Source organism: Leptonychotes weddellii, chromosome 4 (genome assembly GCF_054177405.1).
Source record: "Leptonychotes weddellii isolate Sample4059 chromosome 4, ASM5417740v2, whole genome shotgun sequence".
NCBI classification, from domain to species: domain Eukaryota; kingdom Metazoa; phylum Chordata; class Mammalia; order Carnivora; family Phocidae; genus Leptonychotes; species Leptonychotes weddellii.
Window position 1 is genome coordinate 5,471,957 of NC_138372.1, and position 20,133 is coordinate 5,492,089.

Here is a 20,133-nt window from a genome sequence, read left to right on the forward strand (position 1 = left end):
GGGTTAGTCTGGTGATGGGTATTAAAGAGGGCACATTCGGGCGCCTGGGTGGCTCAGATGGTTAAGCGTCTGCCTTTGGCTCAGGTCATGATCCCAGGGTCCTGGGATCGAGTCCCACCTCAGACTCCCTGCTCAGCAGGGAGCCTGCTTCTCCCTCTGCCTCTCTCTCTCTCTGTCTCTTATGAATAAATAAATAAAATCTTAAAAAGAAAGAAAAATAAAAGAGGGCACATTCTGCATGGAGCACTGGGTGTTATACACAAACAATGAATCATGGAACACTACATCAAAAACTAATGATGTAATGTATGGTGATTAACATAATAATAAAAAAATATTTTAAAAAAATTCTATAATTCCAAATTTCAATGTCTAATTCCAGTACTCTAACTTCACAGACAGGACAGACCCCCAAAATCCAGCATAAATTCACACAATTCATCTTTGGGCACATAATACGGTTATATGGAGTTTCCCCGGCCAGTATTATTTGAGGAGTGTAACAGAAATCTGGAATGTAAGTAACCCCCCCCACAAAAAAAGTGAGCCAAACATACTGTATACAATTTCAAATTGTAAAATTTTGTATAAGATTTTTTTGCTTTTCGGGTCCTCAAGATATTTTAGGTTTCACAACTACATACAGGTAAGACCATTCTAACCATCAAGTATAGGTGTATCTCAGATATTGAGGGTTCAGTGCCAGACCACCACAATAAAGTCAGTATAATAACAAAGCAAGTCAAACAAATTTTTTGGTTTCCCAGTGTCCATGAAGTTATATTTACACTATACTGTTCTATTAAGTGTGCAACAGCATTATGTCTAAAACAACAATTTATATATACCTTAATTAAAAATACTTCATTCCTAAAAAGGCTAACCATCATCTGAGATTGCAGCAAGTCATAACCTTTCTGCTGGCGGAGGGTCTTGCCTCGATGCAACGGCTGCACAGGAGACTGCTCAGAGTGGTGGGTGCTGAAGGCTGGGGTGGCCGTGGCAATTTCTTACAACAAGACAACAATGAAGTTTGCCGTGTTGATTGACTCTTCCTTTCAAGAACAATTTCTCTGTAGCATGCAATGCTGTCTGATAGCTTTGTAACCACAGTAGAACTGCTTTCACAATTGGAGTTAATCCGCTCAAACCTTGCTGCTGCTCTATCAGCTAAGTCTGTGCCATATTCTCAATCCTTTGTTGTCATTTCAACAGTCTTCACAGCATCTTCATCAGGAGTACATTCCATCTCAAGAAACCACTTTTTTTTTTTGCTTGTCCATAAGAAGTTAAAGTTTTATCCTGGGATTACAGCAATTCAGCCCCATCTTCAGGCTCCACTTCTAATTCTAGTTCTCCCGCTATTTCCACCACACCTGCAGTTCTTTCCTGCGCTGAAGTCTTGAGCCTTCAATTTGTAAAAAATACAGTTTTGCGATGCACAATAACAAAAGGTATGCCTTTACTCAATTAATCCTCACAAATGTCCTAGGATGTAGGTCATATTATACCCACGTTATAGATGAGAAGACTAAAAACAGAACAATCAAGTAACTTGTCCAAGGACAGGGAGAGTGGAACAAGAACTCATACACGTTTCCTTTTGCCAGCAATTTTATGTAAGAAGGAAGAGGAGGCTACTGCAGAGCTGACAGACTCATTGGTCATGAGCTCTCACGCGGGGAAGGGAAAGGTTTTAGTAGCACTCAGTGCTTACAGAGGGGATGAGCAAGTAAGCATGGATGCCGAATCACAGGTCTGCGTTCCAGTGCTTGGCTACAGTCACCTAACTGCTTCAGGAGATGGTCATGAAGAAGGAGGATAAAATGTGAGAAACTGCTCTGTAAACTGGAAAACTCATTCCAGGGGCCTTTGGTACATCCTCAGCATCTACCTAAAAAGTCTTCCACACAGGAACTCAAATGTCTGCTGAGTGACTGGCTGAGTAAATCCATGTAAATGAAATTTAAAAGAAAAAAAAAAAAACACCCACACTTTAAGGGCCAGTCAAAAAGCACTCACCATGAAAAGTTTGTTAACTTAGTAATAATGCTTCAGATGCAGTATATAGTATTTCTCTTAGTAAGATACTGCATTTTATCCCTCTGCTTCCTCCAAAATAAATCAAGTACTAGGAAACTAAAAATAAACTTAATAATACCAAAGAATGAGCAATTTCCTCTTTGGCCTTGTTTGCACGACTAGTTTAGGGAAAAAAGGAACCTTATTTCCTGCTCAGCTGTGCAGGCATCTGAGGACACTCGAGGCTGGAGGAAGAAAAAAGGTGGAGGGGTATCTGACTTAGAAGAGCAGTGTATTTGCTAAGGACCGTGAACAAGGTGCTTTGAGGAAACAATGTCAAACTTGTGTGGATCTTTCTGTAAATAGGTTTACTTCCAAAATTCCTTTGTGGAGATATAAGACATCTGTGTTTCTAAACAGGGAGAGAAAACACCCCACAACCTTCACAAGAAAGCTTGTATGAGTGCAGCCAGAAGGATGAGGGGCTCAACCGGTTTAGAGCTGACAAGCTGTGGCCAGAAGCAGGCAGCGAGGGCCCAAAGAAAATGGGGACAAAATTTAGAAAGGAGTGCTCAAAGTATCACTTTAGTATATATTATTCTGCTCCAACAAGGCACCAGGGACAACTACCCCTCTCTCTGTGTGCCTTTAAAGGAAGGCCATTCCATTAGCTACTCAGTTAGCAAAAGCCTTCAAGCCAGCGCTAAGAGCCAGAATGATTCCTGAGAAGGCAGAGAACTACCGAGCAGAGGGAGTCTGAGTGACCCTCGACACCCCTCACTTCTGTTCTCAAGGACACAACTCCCATCACAAGCTCCCCTCGGTGGGGAGCCCGGGGAGTCAGTTCTGCGATGGCACGAGCTTCAATCTCAGCCTCTAGATCTGAATTCAATGTCAGGTCTACTGTCTATGCCCAAATTCAAAACAGAGCTTACAAGCCCAGTGCACACTGCCCCCCGCCCTCCCCGCCCCCCCACCAGTAGCTTACCAGAGTCCATGTCTCAACAGCTCTTGGACACAAAAGAGTTACATGTACTTATACTTCATCACTGTAAGTTGACCAAAGGAGTCCTACTGTGAATAAAGAATTTCTATGATAATAAAACCTCACTTTCCTCCAAGCATGGTCCCAAACCCAAGCACTCATACCTCATAGGCTCTGCTCTTGGCTCACCCCCACTCCCGAGCTAGATGGTGCCTGTGACAGAGGGCCCCTTTCATGTCACTGTGCCTCAGTTTCCTTCCCTGAGCTTGTGCACGAACCCTGGTCCCCTCACAGGTTATCAGGAGAACTGATGAAATGTCTGCAGAGTGTTCTCATCTGCAAGGATGAAAAGAGCTATAAATACAAAGTCAAAGCAGTATTAGAAAACTTTTTTAAGCTGCAACCGCTTCTTTCTTTTGAAATGGAGAACCACAAGAAAGATCAAAGGAGTGTCACTGCTTGTTGACTGCTGCTCTGGAGGCCCCACCACCTCCTCCCTCCACCTGGCAGAAACCCCAGAGAGAGAGAGGTCTGCCATGATTTCTAACTTCACAAAATCTCAAGACACGTTGTACAATGGTTTCCTGGAACGCCCTGAGTGGAAGATGCAGGGGCAAGCCACACAGCCTGCAGGGCTGGTCATACCCTTCCATGAGCAGGCATGATCAGGAGAAGGCAGCCTTGGTAAGAAGAAATGCAAGGATGTGAGGGAAGTGGCTTCCCCTCGTCTTTCTGCCACAAAGGCCTGGTGCAAGGACTCCATAAGGCTGTAGCAGCTTGCGTAATAAAACACATAACCTTGGCTCAGTTAACCTCCTGAGCCATAAAAAAGGGGAGAGGGGGGAGCAAAATTAAGCTTACGGGAAATAGACCTAATCAAAGCTGAACAGTAACAAAGGGCACCAGAAACATTTCTACTGTATCACATCCCACGGGCTGGCCAAGAGCCCGGAATTCTCATTACAACTTTTCAAAGAGAGGGAGAGGAGAAAAAATATTTCACAAAACCATTATCAAGGCCCCAACCCTGGATGCCCTGCTGTACAACCAAAATTTGTGAGAGGTCAGCCTGTCAGGGAGTCAAAAACCCAGCATGTGGAAACTGGCAGGCCTTTCATATAGTAGGAGGGGTTCTTAAAACGACTACTGTTTTGCACTGAAGTCTCAGAGCTTCACAGACCATTAAAGGTTTCTGAACCACAGAGAAAGGAGGGCAGAGTTAAGGAAATAAATCAAAAGTTCCTCTGGGATGCACAAATGCCTACTTGGAACAGGCTTTTAGCACGAATATCCTCCACATTAAACAACAAGGAGGACTTTTCAAAATAAAAGCAGAAAAGAGATTCATTTTGTTATAAGCAATGTACTTTCTTTTTGGTTTAAAGGTTATGTGTGCTGTAAAAAGTGACCCCGGCCGTGAGCACTGGGGGGAGGCGGAGGCTGGGCCAAGGGCGGGGGCTGGCAGTGAAAGAAACCAAGTGTAAGGAACAACAATCAAGCAGAGAAATGCTGGATTTGGGAGCACCCAAACAAGTTAAAACGTCTTGTAATAACTGAGGGGCAGGATGTGAGGTAGGGGAATGCCACTAGAAGGGACCTCTATCACATGTACTCCTTTACACCCCTGCCAGAGAACTGAATTAATTTGCCCACAGCCAGGAAGAGCTCTCTTGTTTTTCTTTGCAACACGCACAGCTGAAGGCTTGGGGAACCGGACCGTGTCCTCGAGAATGCAGAGCCTTGCGGTCCGAAGGAGGCACCAGTGGCCTCGACACCAGCACGGGGAGTACAGCATCTGAGAACAGGAAACAGGCACACCTAAGGCTATGTGCTTACGCAAGACGGGGCTTGTGAAGCTCAGTTCCAGACCTTCTGACCTTGCCCATGTGTTCTCCAGCAATGGTAAACAGAATGAAAAGCTAGACGACCTACTCTGGAGGAGATAGTTACAACAACCAGGTGAGGCCTTAGGGACGCAAGGGAACCACCATACTCCTGTCAGGATACACTTACTACGACGTGTGCTGCTGGGGTACTCTCCCCACCAACATGGAAGGAGTGGGAGAGGAAAAGCTCAGTGAAAGGCAGAAAATCCAATCTGGAAAACTGACAGCAAGCACCAGAGCAATGATTTCCCTTAAAATCCATGGCTCCCAGTTTAGTCCACGAAGAGCCCATTTCCCCACTTTTTGTTTCCAATGGGGCAGGGGAGGAGAACTCTGTCACTCAGGCTTTGCTTTCAACAGCTGGTTGAAACAAAAGCAGCTGACAAAGACACATGTCTGCTAAATGACTGCTATCTTCATCTTCAGCAACAGTTTACCAAGACATGGAGGAATGGGCTGAGGGATTGCTTTGGTGCCAAGATTATAAGCATGGAAAAGACTCCTGGGGAGGTTCTAGGGTAGGGACTAAAGCTAATGGTCTATCCCATAAGGAACGAGCCCCCACTGTTTCACACTTGATTATGCTGTGGTTTGGCGCTAGAAATCTTTGCTCAGGTATACTCCAGGTGTGAAATGGCCTAATTGATGGTTAGTCTGAGTATACACTGCTGTATTAGGTAACGTCTTTTACTAAATCCTAATATTAACACTTGCTCATTGTGGGAAATGAGAGAGTTGGGTTAAAAATGCTAACCTTAAGATGTGCTAAACTCAACAAAATAAACAAAACCTATAATGTGACTTTCTGTTATGCCAGGAAGTGTGCACTGAGTTAATACACGTGCCCGCCTGCCAGGTGAAGGAGAAGGCCAGGGCGAGGGACAGGCGCTACCCTGGCTGCCTGACGCTGCTGGCAGGGCCAAAGGACAACAGTCCAAAGGAGCTCACCTAGAATGCATGGTGTGGGATGCAGAAGCCCAGGCAGGAGTGCCGACTACCCTGACCCGTCTGAAGAGCCTCTGTGAAGGAGGGACAATGGCACCAATATTTCTCTGTGTCATCAAGGGACTCAACCAGGACAACACATGAAGATGAAGGGATTCAGATCCTGGTGTAATAAAGGAGGACATCTAAAGTAATGGAACTGTCCCAAACCACCATGGTCCCATTTAATGGGTTCAATGTTACCAGGTTCTCAGGAACAGCAGGGCAGCCACTCTGAAGGCATGCTGTCGAGGGATTTCAGGTATTAGGGAATTCCTCAAGGATACTTCAAAGACTTTCTTTGGCAAGGCATTTATTTAAAACACCTATCCTTCAACTTAACTTCCAGGCCCAACTACACATTTTTCAAGATGTTCCTTCAAGCCCTCATCTTCAGGTCCTCTGACTCCAACTATCACTTAGTGTCTGTGCCCCATACTTTCACACTTAGGTTCCTGCCAACTCCCACTGTGGTAACCGAATAGCCGGAGAGATCCCCAGGGAGTAGAGTCATATCTCCACCTCTCATCATACTCAATGAGCTCTGCAAGTGCTTGCTGATAGATTAGTATTAGGAATAAAACTATAAATTTTTATATTCACACTACCTAAACATCCTGTCACTGATTTCTAGGAAAATTTTTATAAGAAATGGAAGTATTTATAGACATGCCTGGTAAGGTACTTTAGCATTTGGGCAATCAATAATGAGAACAGAATATAGTACAAAAGAAAACAGTATGCTTTAGTTTCAGTCTGAGACATATATACTGGACAAATGAATGCATATTCCAAGGTGTAAACTTGCACATTTTAATCTAAATACAAAGTGACTGTATAAGAAGCATTCCATGCTTTAACTGTATTATTTATTCTACCTAATCATCTGATAAACCTAATATAGTCTGTTAGAGAAGCACATGGACTTTTCTCCTGAGTCACCCGATAGGCTGACACGGTCAAAAGAATTAAGAGCTTCAAGTGTGTTTGTTTTTTTAAGGTTTTATTTATTCATTTGAGAGAGGTAGAGAGAGACAGAGAGAGAGAGACCGTGAGAAAGCAAGCACGCACGCGCAAGCTGGGGGAGAAGGAGAGGGAGAGGGACGAGCAGACTCAGTGCTGAGCACAGAGCCCAACATGGGGCTTGATCCCACGACCCTGAGATCATGACCTGAGCCGAAATCAAGAGCCAGACGTTTAACCAACTGAGCCACCCAAGCACCCCAAGAGCTTCAAGTTTTTTTCTTTTTTTTAAAATATTTTATTTATTTGAAAGAGAGCACGCACTCGCGAGTGAGCACAAGCGATGGGGAGGGAGAAGCAGGCTGCCGATAGAGCAAGGAGCCCAGTGCGGGCTCGATCCAGGACCCTGGGATCATGACCTGAGCCGAAGGCAGCCGCTTAACTGACTAAGCCACCCAGGCGCCCCGAGCTTCAAGTTTTGATAAGCAAATTCAATCCACAGGACAAAGCAAATTTAAAAATTTCTTTTTCAAAGTTTTGTTTTGCTTTCTATTCCACCTTCTCCGGAATGTCTACAGGGTTTGCCCACTTCACTTGCTGCCTGCTTTACTTTGCTGAAGCTGGCCATGTATACAGACTCACTGGGCCTGTCTCCTTCAGAATTTAATTATTCCTCCTGTTGTTCCACACATTCCAGATTCTCCCTCCAAAACTTACACACTTCCCTTGACAACTGAAAGCTACAAACCTCTGACCTGCTTCCATGTACTTCATTAGCACATTTCCAAAACAGCATCTTTGGAAAGGAGAACCAAGTTCTGATCGTAGGAGGAGTGTGCCTAAATCAATAATCACTGAGTCCTAAGGGGGTTGGACCTATGCTGTTCCAGCCCTCTAAAATAATCAAATACGTGAAAGTCACCATTTCTTGCCAAACTTAAGAAAAATCCCAACTCCTGCACATGAGGACAAAGAGAGAATGGCTGCAGCTGAAAATACATAACCAAAGCATCACATGAAAAACTTTAACTTGATATCGTTCAGAACATATCAGTGGGATTTCACTCATACAGCAAAGACACAGGAGAAGAATTCCAGACTGTTTTCAAGATAATAAAATGGCATATGACGGTGACTCACTAACTGACTAAAAGGGGAAAAAAAATCCATAAACAGTCACAAGAACCTTGCAAAGCTGCAGAGATCTGGCAACCCTGAACCTCTTTTACCTCGCTTGGCTCTCACCTCCAGTACACACAAAACACACACACACACACACACACACACACCCCACCTCCAGTACACGCAAAACACACACACACACACACACACACACACACACACGATCGTTTTGAAGCCAAGCTGCAATTGGCTAATGGCTTGCTCTACTGCTTAAGACAATATTTTATTCTTGACTTGCTCAATAAACCTGCTGAGAAAAATAAACAATGGGTTTCAATCTTATAAATAATCTAGAAAACAGAATTGCTGTGCAAACAGCAGAGCTGATTTACTGCCCATGATAAGCAGGAACAGGAAAGTCCAAACGTGACACAGTGACCACCCCCCCCCCAGTCCTAGTCTTACTGTCCTGAGACAGGAAAGTTGAACAAGGATTTTCTGTCCATTACACAGTCCAAGGCCTAGGATGTGCAGGTTTCAATTGGTCTTTAAAACAGCATCAAAGCAGATAATGAAAAACAACATGAAGAGCAAAAAATGAGGAAAACCTTTTCTTACAAACACTGAGAAGTTTTAATCTTTTAGGACCAATAATTATATATCTATCTATGGTTACAGTGTATTCCTACCCCATCATTCGCAAAATATGTGAACATACAGGGCCACACACCTCATTTTTAACAAATACCAAGTAAGGGTCTGTTTTGGGCACTAAAGGAGACATAAAGAGGTATTACAAAGAGGTCCCTGCCCAGAAGGCCTTATATTCTATATAAATACATACATGCATGTATGTGTGCAGAACAGAAATGCATGGAAGACAAAAGGAAGCTGCATCCACAGTCCAGAACTAAAGCAAATAAAGAATAATTTTTCAAAGGCAGAACAAAATGCAATTTTTCTGAGAGAGAGGCTGGGCAATTTGTGTCATTTCCACCAGTGCAGAGAGAGAGGGCTTGTGTGGCTCTCACGAGTGTGTGGCTCTCACGAGTGTGCAGCCCAAGCCCTGTAACTGGGCCCTGGACAGTCTCAGTGACTGTCACTCAGGCACCTTCCAGAGAAGAACACAAGCCTTGCCGGCCTCTTTAGCAGACTGTGGACTCCACAAGGGTAAGTACCCTCTCACCCACCACAGACACCTCAAAGAGAACACAGGCCTTGGGTACTAAAGGTTCCCCAAAACAGTTCCCAATTTTGCCAACAGAGAACCATGATGACGGTTTAGACATGTCCAAGGCCAAATCCTGGAAGTTATGACACCACAATTTAGAGATTGCAGAAGGACTTAAGATACGTGAACAGAACAAAGAATCATAAAATCAAAAAATAATGAAGGTCATTAATATTGAGATTCAATTTAAAATGTAAACATCTCAAAAAGAAAACTTAGCTTAATGGAATTCTGGCTTCCCAAAACAGGTTTCTCCTGCTTGCTTTTCCTATTTCTATGATACAATTAATGGTTTTCAAATTACATGCAACAGAAAAAAAAGAAACCTTATGATGGGGGGGCAGGGTGGGGGCTCCACCTGGGGAGCAGCCGTGAGTAAGACTGGAGGTGAAGGCCTCGCTTTACTTTTCAAAACAATAGAAGTAATTTTTACTCTACTTTCCTAAGTATTACTCAAAGGCATAACTTCAAATAAGATTAAAATGAACTAATTACTCAAGAATTAGGACTTCAGATACATTTTAAAACTTACTCTTAAAACAACAGCAAACTGAATTTTCAAAGTTAGGATGGGTTCGCCGAGCTTATGAAGGCTAAAAAAAAATCTATGATATAAGATATGAGCTCCAAGTGGATAAACACATTGAATATAAGCACAGTAATCACAGCTTATAATTCTTCTTAAAGACCATTTCAAACCTTCCACTTGTTTTACTAGCTAATAAAATGGGGGAGTCTACTTAGGCTGAAAAGTCATAAATGTCTCCATCTAAAAAGTCACCAGGTAACCAAGACCCAGTCAAATTATAGGAAATACAGGTTAGCAAATACCAACAGCAAATAAATAACTGATCCTTGTAAGCAGCAGAGTGTTCAGTAACTTTAAAAGTCCAAGGTGGTTTCATTTGGAAGTGGTGTCTGCAAGCAATACATCGTCCACAACCAAAATACTTGCAAGCCATTCCCTCCAGTTCTGATATGCAGGGTAAGGCCAAGAGCAGGCCTAAGACATTTACATACAGAACAGCAAATATTCAAGGCCCTTGGTTTAAAAAGTCACCTAATTTTTAAAGACCTCCTTATTCCCCCAACATCAGCACCAAAAATTTCTTACATGCAAATTTCTTAACTGCTTTACAAGAGAATCAGCCAATCTCACTTAGATTACCCTAGTCAAAACTGGACCACTGCCCAGCCAAATATCTACATAGTTTAGACTATCAGATGAAAAGATTAAAGCCTCTGCTCCATTTTAATGGGAACAAACCCCCTGCAGGGCAGTAACTGTAGGATCACAATATTCACTGCCAAAATGTAGTGCCTGTTTCTATCAGATAATCACTTCTTGAATGGAAAATTTCAACTTTATCCGCCCCTACTTGAGGACAAGTTATTAAGAAAAAGGATAATGGCACATGTGTCTCCTTGGACCCAATCTTGCCAACTTCTCAAAATATGTATATTTCTTCGTCATATATAAGGAGGTGCCAGGGAAAGAGAGTAACACCTGAAAACACCATAGTATTAAGTGTGTAAATTTCATATTAATAAAAGAATGTCATCTTTTTTTTAGATTTTATTTATTTGAGAGAGACAGAGACAGAGATAGTGACAGAGATATCAAGAGAGAGCACAAGCAGGGAGGAGAGGGAGAAGCAGGCTCCCCACTGAGCAGGGAGCCCGATGCGGGGCTCAATCCCAGGACCCTGGAATCATGACCTGAGCCGAAGGCAGACACTTAACCGACTGAGTCACCCAGGCGCCCTGTGAATGTCATCCTTTCAAATAAAAAGTTTTCTATTAGAAACTTAAATTAAGATCTAGGCTAGCCTGACTCACAAATATGCTGCAAGGAAAGGGGAGGACAACAGTTTTTATATGAAATATGACAGGAGTTACAATTGTGTTCCTAGGAAAAAAGGAAAGATAGGAAAAGGGAAGCTATATTAACAAATTCTATTATTGATAATGAAAATAAGTCCAGATACTGTTCTGTAGGTTTGAGATACTTTGTAATAATTTGAAAAACAAAATTAAGCCCTAAGAGTGAAGTAATTTACAACTTTAACAGAATAAAAGCAACATTGTTTTAAGAATGAATGTGACATATATGGGTTTAGGATTCTGCAAGTCTGCACTACGGTAAACAGCAGTGCTTCCTAAACTTAACTAAGCATTCAAATCACCTGGGGAGCTGATTAAAATGCAGATTCTGGATCAACAGGAGCGGACAGAGCCTGGGAGTCTGCAGTGGTACCAAGCTCAGGTGATGTGAGAATGCCAGCCCCAGTGAGCAGCGAGGGTGCCCAGCACCTGGCAGTAGAGGCCTCTAGTTATGTGGCTATAACACAATAGTGTTCTCAATAGTATCAACCTATTCAGGAAGTCCACACTTTGTTGTAACATTAGATTAAGCATTAATGAGGCTAGAAAATTGTTTATCTAAGGTTTTAATCTGAAGTTAAATAAAACTCCATGCTGAACGCTCATACTGAATGCTCGAGTCATTCTTAACCTCTTAATATTAACAGAGTCTTGATTACTCAGTCTTAAAACCTTTCTCCATAGTAGTTATTCTTTGCTGGGGGAATGTGCTTTTATGCAAAGGATAGTTCGCCTAAAGAAATGAACAATCAATATTCAATAGTTATGTACATATCTAACAGAATTCATTCCCAGAAATAGAGCTGAGAAAGGTGGTTGATTTTCATGTTACCTGTCAAATTAAAATTTTAAATCTCCAGTACTTTTTTTCATACTATCACCCAAAGTTTAAAAAACAAAAACAAAACAAAACAAAAACCCCAAGACATCAAAACCAGCTGCGCCTTGGTCCCATTAAAAAAACAAAAGGACACATTTTCAATGGAGAAAATCAAGATAAAAGACAGACTTCCAGTTCCATAAATCACTTTCAACTCCCCATTTTTTTGTCTTACTATGAGACCAAATTGTTACAAGAACCTCCTCTCTGGTCTCCACATCTTGTTGGTGCTGCTGAAGAATGCTCTCACAGCTCAGCCAAGACCTCTCCTTTCTCTTCTTCAATGGGTCCCCCAATGCCCTCTCGGAGAGAGTGCAGGGTCCCCCAATCTCCCTCTAGGCCATAATTTTGACCTGAGTCCGACCACATCAGCCCTGGAGACCTCCTCTCCACCCAGGCTACTGTACGTGCCGAGCAGGGTTTGCACTTTCCTGTCTCCATGCCTTTGCTCATGATATTTCCTACAGCTGGAAAGCTGCTTTTCTCCCACCCTCCGAGCCATGGCCTGTCCAGAAACATATCCTTCCTTGGAGGTTCAAACACCACATCCTCCAATTAGCCTTCCAGCATCCCCCCAGCCCCAAATCTCTTGTGCACACTTTGTGGGCCTGAGCCTCCACCAGGGCCCTTAACACACATTGCCAAACATGGAAAGCATGCACACGGTACACCTACCCTGCTGCAGGGCACGGATGGCACCGTGGTTCTCGTTATAGACATCCCACCCATTACAGTGCTCGGTGGGCATACAAAATTTTTTTAAATTAAGCTATACGGAATATTTAGCTCTGAAAATGGGAAGTGGGTTACAAAATGAGTTTTTTAGTATAGAAAATATTAATGTGCTAGTGACCGAGATTACAAACAACACGAGCTTAATCCCTACTGGGCTAGGTGCACAAAAATAAAACTACGGAGATGAGAAAGACAGTCAAGGCACACACCCTTTCCACCTCCTTCCACAGGCTAATAACATGCTGGAAGCACCTCTCCTCTCCACCAAGTTGGGGCAGATCACACTGTCTTCTCACTAATGTTAGCTGCATCTGAGGTAAGTCACTGAGTAAGCATTTCCTGTCTGCAATCCGATGCTGGCTGAATTTGTCTGAATAACAGTAGATAGAGCTATACACAAAGGCCAGCCAGGATTCAAGGGACAATCATCCAGGTGTCAGACAGGGAAAGTCTTTGAATCAAACAACACAGACATGTGCTCAGTGTGAAAGAAGATACATGTCACTGTCATCGGAGTAATCATCTCATGATTTTGAAGAAAACTGCAATGTGTATAAAACTCAAACAAAGAATTATTTTTGGAACGCCCATAATTTTGTATTATTTACAATATGGGTTCCCTTCCTGGTCATTTAAGATTCAATTCTATTAGGTCTCCTATTTTCTCAAGCATTATCTTAGCATCAGAGGTCATGTAATTCATCGATCCAAAGATTATGTGGCAGTGCTTAAAGCAATACCCGGGAGGCCTGACTGCCCATCATCTCAGAAGCTCAGCCACTAAGACACTCGCTCTGATTTACACAAACGCACTAACACCCAAGACTCTGATGTGGATTAGGCCAAAGAGTGTCTTGAGAGAGAAGAGGTATACAGCCAATGGGAATCTGAGATGCTCAGCAATGATCCTTTACCATATCTTACTACTAATTACTCATAAATGTATTAAAGAAGGTAATCAGTTATAGAGAAAAGAAGAATGGGAGAAAGGTAGTAACTCAGGATATTTGTACCAACATGACACTAAAATATTTGACTTACAGTTATTCTCTTGGGTACCATGAGGTTAACCTGTAATACCCACTCAACTAAACTTCTGATAAATGGTTGGTTTTCTACCATCACAGACACTGTTCTCAGAGAAAAGCCAGATTTAGCTCTTGTGTAACAAACACCAGAAGCCAACAGAATAGGAAAGCTGTTTATGTCCATGCTCACCAGGAACCTGTCTGTAAAACTGCACTGAATGATCCAGTAAGGATGGAAGTCTCCTCAACAAAGCTTCAAGACAGAGGAAATGCATCCTTTAAACTAGGCACTGCCCTTCACCCCCTCCCAGTTTTTCAATGAATAGGGGTTTTCACAAGACAGAAGATAAGAAACAGGTCATTTCTTTTCATACAGGTTTGGTATGTTTACAAGCGGAAAATAATTCCGTACCTTCCACAGCATTTAGCTACTTCAGGTAGCTAGGACCCTTACGTAGACTAAAAGTATTTGGGGTGGATGGGAAGAAGAGTCATTTTCAAATGTTTTTATACACTCTCTGTAGACATTAGCTCATTTAAATTCTCAAAACAATTCTAGAGGATAGAAGGATCACCGTATTTTACAGACACAGGCAGTTAAGGACAGAGAAACTGAGTAATCTGCGGAAGGTCCCACAGAAGGCGAGAACCATCACTCTGCTCTAGGGCACAACAACAGCCAAAGGTGTGCCAACATTTTATAAAGATTCTGGCATCTATACAATTCTCACACAAAGAAACACCATTTTAGAGTAGATAATTCTCCAGTCCTTGTCAGGATTTGACCTGAACTTCCCAATGAACAGCTAGAGCACACCGCCATTAGAAGAGGTCGTCAAGTACTATAAGTGACCCGTAAGGCCAGGAATAGAACACAGGTCTGGTGACCCCCACACCATGCCCAGTTGGGTGTGTTCTTTTGGATGCTGACACTCTTCTGAAGTTTCAAGTCAGTTGAGAACAGCAAAGAAATGAGTCAATAATTGTGGCAAATAGAAGAGAATGTGGAAAGTATCTAGATTAGAGGGATTTGATATAAAAAGAGGCATGACCATATGAAGTCTACCAAGAAAATTCTGAACCAAGGACACTAGTACCTGCAAATTTTCCCATTTTCTGCAGCAAAAATGAAAAATAACCTTTGCCTTCTCCACCCTAAGAGTTGTGAATGATTAGCTTGGCTATGTTGATAACTAAGGAAAATATAAAATGAGTGCCTCTCTCTCTCAGATGATTTTGAATACTTAAGAGATTTACCCTACCACCAAACTCCCCCAATTGTAGGCAAAAGACAGCAGGACACTAGGAACGTTTAGCCAATGTCAGCCATAATAAACCCTCCAGGGCTGCCAACAACTCTCCTGTTAGTGCCAATGATCGTGCCCTGATGAAGAGGTTGGAAACAGGAAGGCTGCTGGGTGCCAGAGGAGAAGTGAGGAGAGAAGCAACATGGCTGGAAAACAGGGATGGCAGGGAGTCATGGGGAAGGAAGGGTCTCAGGACAGAGGTGCCTAGAAAAGACTAGAGAGAACCAGCACAAAAGGCTGGGGTAGCAGTAACTTCTCTGTGGGTGAGAAAAAGACTACTTATTGAGTCAGACATCACTGGTAAGGATAAGGGACAGCCAAAAGCAAGGGAAAAAAAAAAAAGGATTAGAAGACCCTTACCTAGGCTAAATGTTATTCAGATCTGTTTTCCACTAAAGAGATAAAACACTAGATAAAATTGCCCGGCATTTCCCAAATGCTGGATGGTAGATTTTAGATTTAATGCTTAATCTTACTATTACAAGTTTATTTTTTAAAACAGAAAGATAAAATAATTGTCAAGCCATATCTTCTATCAAATTCTTCATGGTTTGCAGCTTCTAGCAGAGCACAGGGAGAGAGAAAACTGGAGCATCAGACCACACCTACTCATGGATCTCACTTTCACTCCAATTTGGCCAAACCAAAATTCCTACACTTGGGTAAAGCATTTTAGTTTTATAAAAGTACATATCAAACCTCAAATAATTGAAATCCTCAGAAAACTCAAAGGTATTTCTTTTCACTCTTCCACATTTAAATACCTCTTTCCAATCTGTTCTGGGAAGAGCAAAAAAAAAAAAAAAAAAAGTTGATTACACAGCTCAATTACAGCAAATATTTTAGTTTAATGTCTATCAACAGTTCTCTCTTTTTTTCACCATTCTCAAAATGACCCATCTCAGCATATTTAGATGTATAAAAAATATTAAAAGTTTAATGTAAGTATGACTGGTTGATGCAAACCACCGATTTATATAAGGCTATACTTGAAATCTCAGAACCTTTCTTTCCTATTATGAGTTACTGCTGTTCACATAAGATACCATACAGAAAAAGTGTCTAGAAACAGTTCATTAAAAACAACAACAAAAACAACCAACTCAGAATAAAAGAATCAAAACTGAATAGGAGGAAATCAATCAACAACACCCAATTAGAAAACTAAAAACCAAACCAAACCAAAACAACCCGGGCTCCTTCTATACTGGATATTCTTCATTTCCTCCTTTCACTCAGGGCGGGTGGGGGTGGAGTGAAAGCAGCTCAATGTCTAAATATTCACCCTCCATCCCCAAGGCCCATGAAGCACTTCCGGTAACTAGGTTCTGCAGAGGCCACAGACACTGGGACTTGGTTGGTCCCACTCCATTCCCAGCTTACCCATTCCCTGGCTCAGCCAGAAGAAGAACTCTCCACCCCCCTCCAATTCCACCTGGAAGGAATTCAGGTGAATGAGACTGAATCCCCTGCTAGTATTCTCTTTATATAACTTTACTCTGAACTTTCCTCAGCAAACCCTCCTACCCCAAGTTTAGCAAAAGATGGGATTCTCAGCTTTGTGAAATATCAAAGGAATTTATAAAAGGCTCATTTAGGCAATTTATAAGAATCCTTGTGTATCTATCTGTTCAATGAAAAGTGCAAACTTTTACTTAAAATTATTTATTTATTTAAGTAACCTCTAAACCCAACGTGGGACTCGAACTCATGACCCTGAGATCAAGAGTCACATTCTCTTCCAACGGAGCCAGCCAGGCACCCTGAAAAGTGCAAACTTTTAAGGCTGGAAAATTAAAGAGTTAAAACTACTCTTCAAAACATAAGCAACATTAAAAAAAGAAAAAGGCCCCATAGAATTCAAAGTCTAGTGAGCCACAGATCTCTTCATTCTATTGCTCGGTTGATGCCTTCTGTCAATAACCAAATCCAATTGGTGGTAAATGACATTTCCTGTTTCAGCCACTATATTTACAATTAGATGTTAATGGCTCAACACCCCAGACAACCCCCAACTAACCCTCTGTTGCCAAAGACCTTTCTGTTCTTACAAGGTAAGTCCTCTTTCTTTGTGGGGGGATAAAGCATAATCTGTCACTACTACCTAAAATCAGGAGCTAAAAGTAAAGGAAGTAAAATGAAGCAGATCTTAGGGGCCAGCCAGAGTCTGAGCACAGCACAGGGTTAAAGGAAACCATTTCATAAGATCAAGTGCGGAGAAGCAGCAGGGGCAAAGAAGAAAAAAAAAAAAAAATCAAGTTACATAAAGTCCAATTGTACTCACTGTTTCCTTATTGGGAAGCAGCTCCTTTCTAATTCTGAAGAAGTTCTTGCCGTACTGCCTGAGCCCCTTAACGAAGCGTTTCTGTGATAAAAAGAAACAACAAATGGGATGTAAAAACCAAAACCAAAACAGGATGTCAGCAAAGCAAAGATATCTGCAATCAGCAGAATAACAACCACAAAAAAGTCTGAGCTAGGGAATACTGACTAGGCTGGGAGACAATTTCAGCAGTACAGCTGGGACCCCCCGCCAGGGCAGGCCCTGGACAGCCGTCATCGGAACCCCAATCGCACACACGTTTGGGAGAAGGACATCCTGGGTCTGAGGCTAAGAAGCAATGTGTGCTCTCGGTACCACAGTCTCCGCACTGGTCCACCAAGGTATAAACAAATACGCTCCGTGTTTCAATAAAACAGCACAACTGCCTTCCACCTGAGAACGAAGCTTCCCAGAGTGTTGAGCAGAAAGGAGGGAAAAGGAATCAAACCTCAAGACTTTTCTCTAAAAGGTCATCCTAGAAGGGTGAAAAGGCCCTTTCGTTAATCCGAGGAATTCTCCAAGAAGGCACCGATATCCATGGAAGCCCACTGGGAGCCCGAACCCCCATCGCCGTCATTAAAAGCCAGTCCAAGGCACCAAATAATCACCAGCACCCCTTCCTTCTTCCCCACGCTCCCCACCGCCACCGCCACCCCCACCCCAGCAGTCTGGAGACTTTCACTTTGTCCCATTCCTTCCAGGCAGCCCCTCCCCAGCCCCGTGGAGGCAGCTCCCGGCTCCCCAGCCCCCCACCTCAGAGCCCCCGGCCTGGAGCTCCCGGTTCGAAGCCTGGTCCCGCTCGACCGACCCCCGCGACACTTCCCGGGCGGGCGGCCCTGCAGCCACAGGTACACCGCGCCGGCTGCACTCAGGGTCCGGGCAGCGAGAGGCCGCGCCTGTCACTCGGCTCGGGCTCCGGCTCCGGCTCCACAAAGCGCAGGGCGGAGGCAGCCGGGGCGGCTCGGCGTGTGACCGCGGCGGGGCCGCGCGGCGCGGGGCGCGGGGGGCGCGGGGCTGGGGCCGCCGCGGCCGGGGGAGGAGGCTGGAGCGCGGCGCGCAAAGCCCGGCGCGGCCGCGGGCGGCTGCAAAAGGCGGCCTGGATCACCGCGCCGCCCGTCGGCCCCGAGCTCCGTCCCCGCCCGGCCCCCAGCCCGAAGGCTCCACGGCCAGAGCCTCTGGGCCCCCGGCGCTGGTATCTCGGTTTCCTCCCTCCGAATAGCAGGAGTAAATCCGAGCAGTAAAGCGCAGAAACTTCCTCCCTACCGCGGTGAGCGCGAGCAGAGGGCACCCGCGGGGCCCGGGCCGGGCTGAGCCGCCACTCGGGACCCTTCCCAGGCCGCTCCGTCTCCAGTCCTCCTTCCAGGCGGGCAGAGTCAGCAGCGCGACAGCCGCACGCCCACCGCCCTCGGACTGCGAAATGAGGGGCTGGCCCCGACGACCCTCGCGGTCCCTTCCGGCCCGGGATTGTAGGCGGCAGCTCCGCCCGGCCCAGGCATTAGCCTGCACCTCGCAAGGCGCCGTTTCACAACTAAATCACCGCGGAAGCTTCCCAGCCAATAAATCACCTGCCCACCGGGAGGAGAGTCCCTCCCACTCCCGGTGTTTGAGACCAGTCGGGCAAATTCAGTGAAGAGCCAGACTTGGCCTGCAAGACCGACCTGCAACCTCCTACTCCATTCCTGGAGGCTCTGCATTTTCAGATTTCACCCCCTTTCTAAGATATGACTCATCATTGTCGGTTTCCAATATAATTTGTATAGTTCAAAGGAAAAATCTGTCAAGGCACAAAAAAGCAGCTCTCCTCTAATCTGAAGAAGAGTGACCTTTGTTACTTGTATGATCAACATGCATCCTGAGCTCTGTGCAGAGCATCTCCTATGGGAATGCTGCAAGGCAATGAGATTGCCCTGCCCTCAAGGAGCTCCAGTCCGGTGGGCCGGCAGGCTGGCGGGCAGGCAGGCGGGCAGGAAAGAGAAGGGATCAATTTCTGGGCCCTTAGAAAAGCAGCAGAGGGACAAAGGGCTATGAATGGGACTAGAAGGAAGCAACTTACTCTGCTGATGTCTTAGAGGAAGTGACAAGGAAGAACGTGCCTGCCAGGTGGGCTCCAGCAGGGCTTCGAGCAGAGGAGTCAGCCAGCAAGGGCATACAGAACATTCTGGGAACTGCAAGGAGGACAGGGCATACAGAATGGAGTGCCAGCAGATAAGACTGAAGAGGCAGGAGAGGATCAGGTTGCAGACAGCCTTTAAGCCAGGCTGAAGTGTCATGGTCCTAACTGTAGGCCAGTAGAGAAGTTAAAGCACGAGTGGTCCATGGAAAGACTGGGTAAGGGTTGCTCCAGTGGCAGTGTGGCCTATGTCATGGATTAGGGACAAACTGGCAGCCATTCAGAGACCAGTTAAGGAGGCTGGTGAGATAACTAACCCAGGTGTTGAGAAGAGGAGGGCCAGAACTCTACCTCAGCCATCAGAATTAATGCTTCTTAATCTGCTCTTTAAGTATTTACTAGCATCTAGCACTGGGAGGAATTTTTTTTTTTTTTTTAGGGGGTAGCCAATAGACCTTTATTAAAACTGTGATTCATTTTTAGCAGGTAAGATAAATGTGTGTGAAGTCATGATAGAACAATCTGAGACTTCATTCAGCCAAGCATAAAGCAGTGAAGTGTAACTCCTCAGTGCAGCAGGGGCAGCCAGGAGGAGGGACGGCCTGTAGTAGTCCAGGATACCTTCACCAAGGCAGCAAGACAGGCCACCCCATGAAGAACCAAGAGCATGTGC

The 20,133-nt window shown here is 44.3% G+C and overlaps 1 protein-coding gene across 13 annotated transcripts in view; it reads right to left on the reverse strand.

The window, feature by feature from the left end:
• RERE (arginine-glutamic acid dipeptide repeats) overlaps positions 1 to 20,133 on the reverse strand; it is a 414,521-nt gene that overhangs the window by 39,636 nt on the left and 354,752 nt on the right. For 8 of the 13 annotated variants that reach the window (XM_081817442.1, XM_081817436.1, XM_081817439.1 and 5 more), the window contains 2 exons: positions 17,312 to 17,392; positions 4,701 to 4,802 (listed from right to left, as the gene is read on the reverse strand). In XM_081817442.1, the coding sequence (XP_081673568.1) occupies positions 4,701 to 4,802; positions 17,312 to 17,392 (183 nt within the window). Of the gene's footprint in view, positions 1 to 4,700; positions 4,803 to 17,311; positions 17,393 to 18,103; positions 18,365 to 18,613; positions 18,876 to 20,133 lie in introns of those variants that run through there. The other 5 variants (XM_081817445.1, XM_081817447.1, XM_081817449.1 and 2 more) reach the window with 5 other exon arrangements.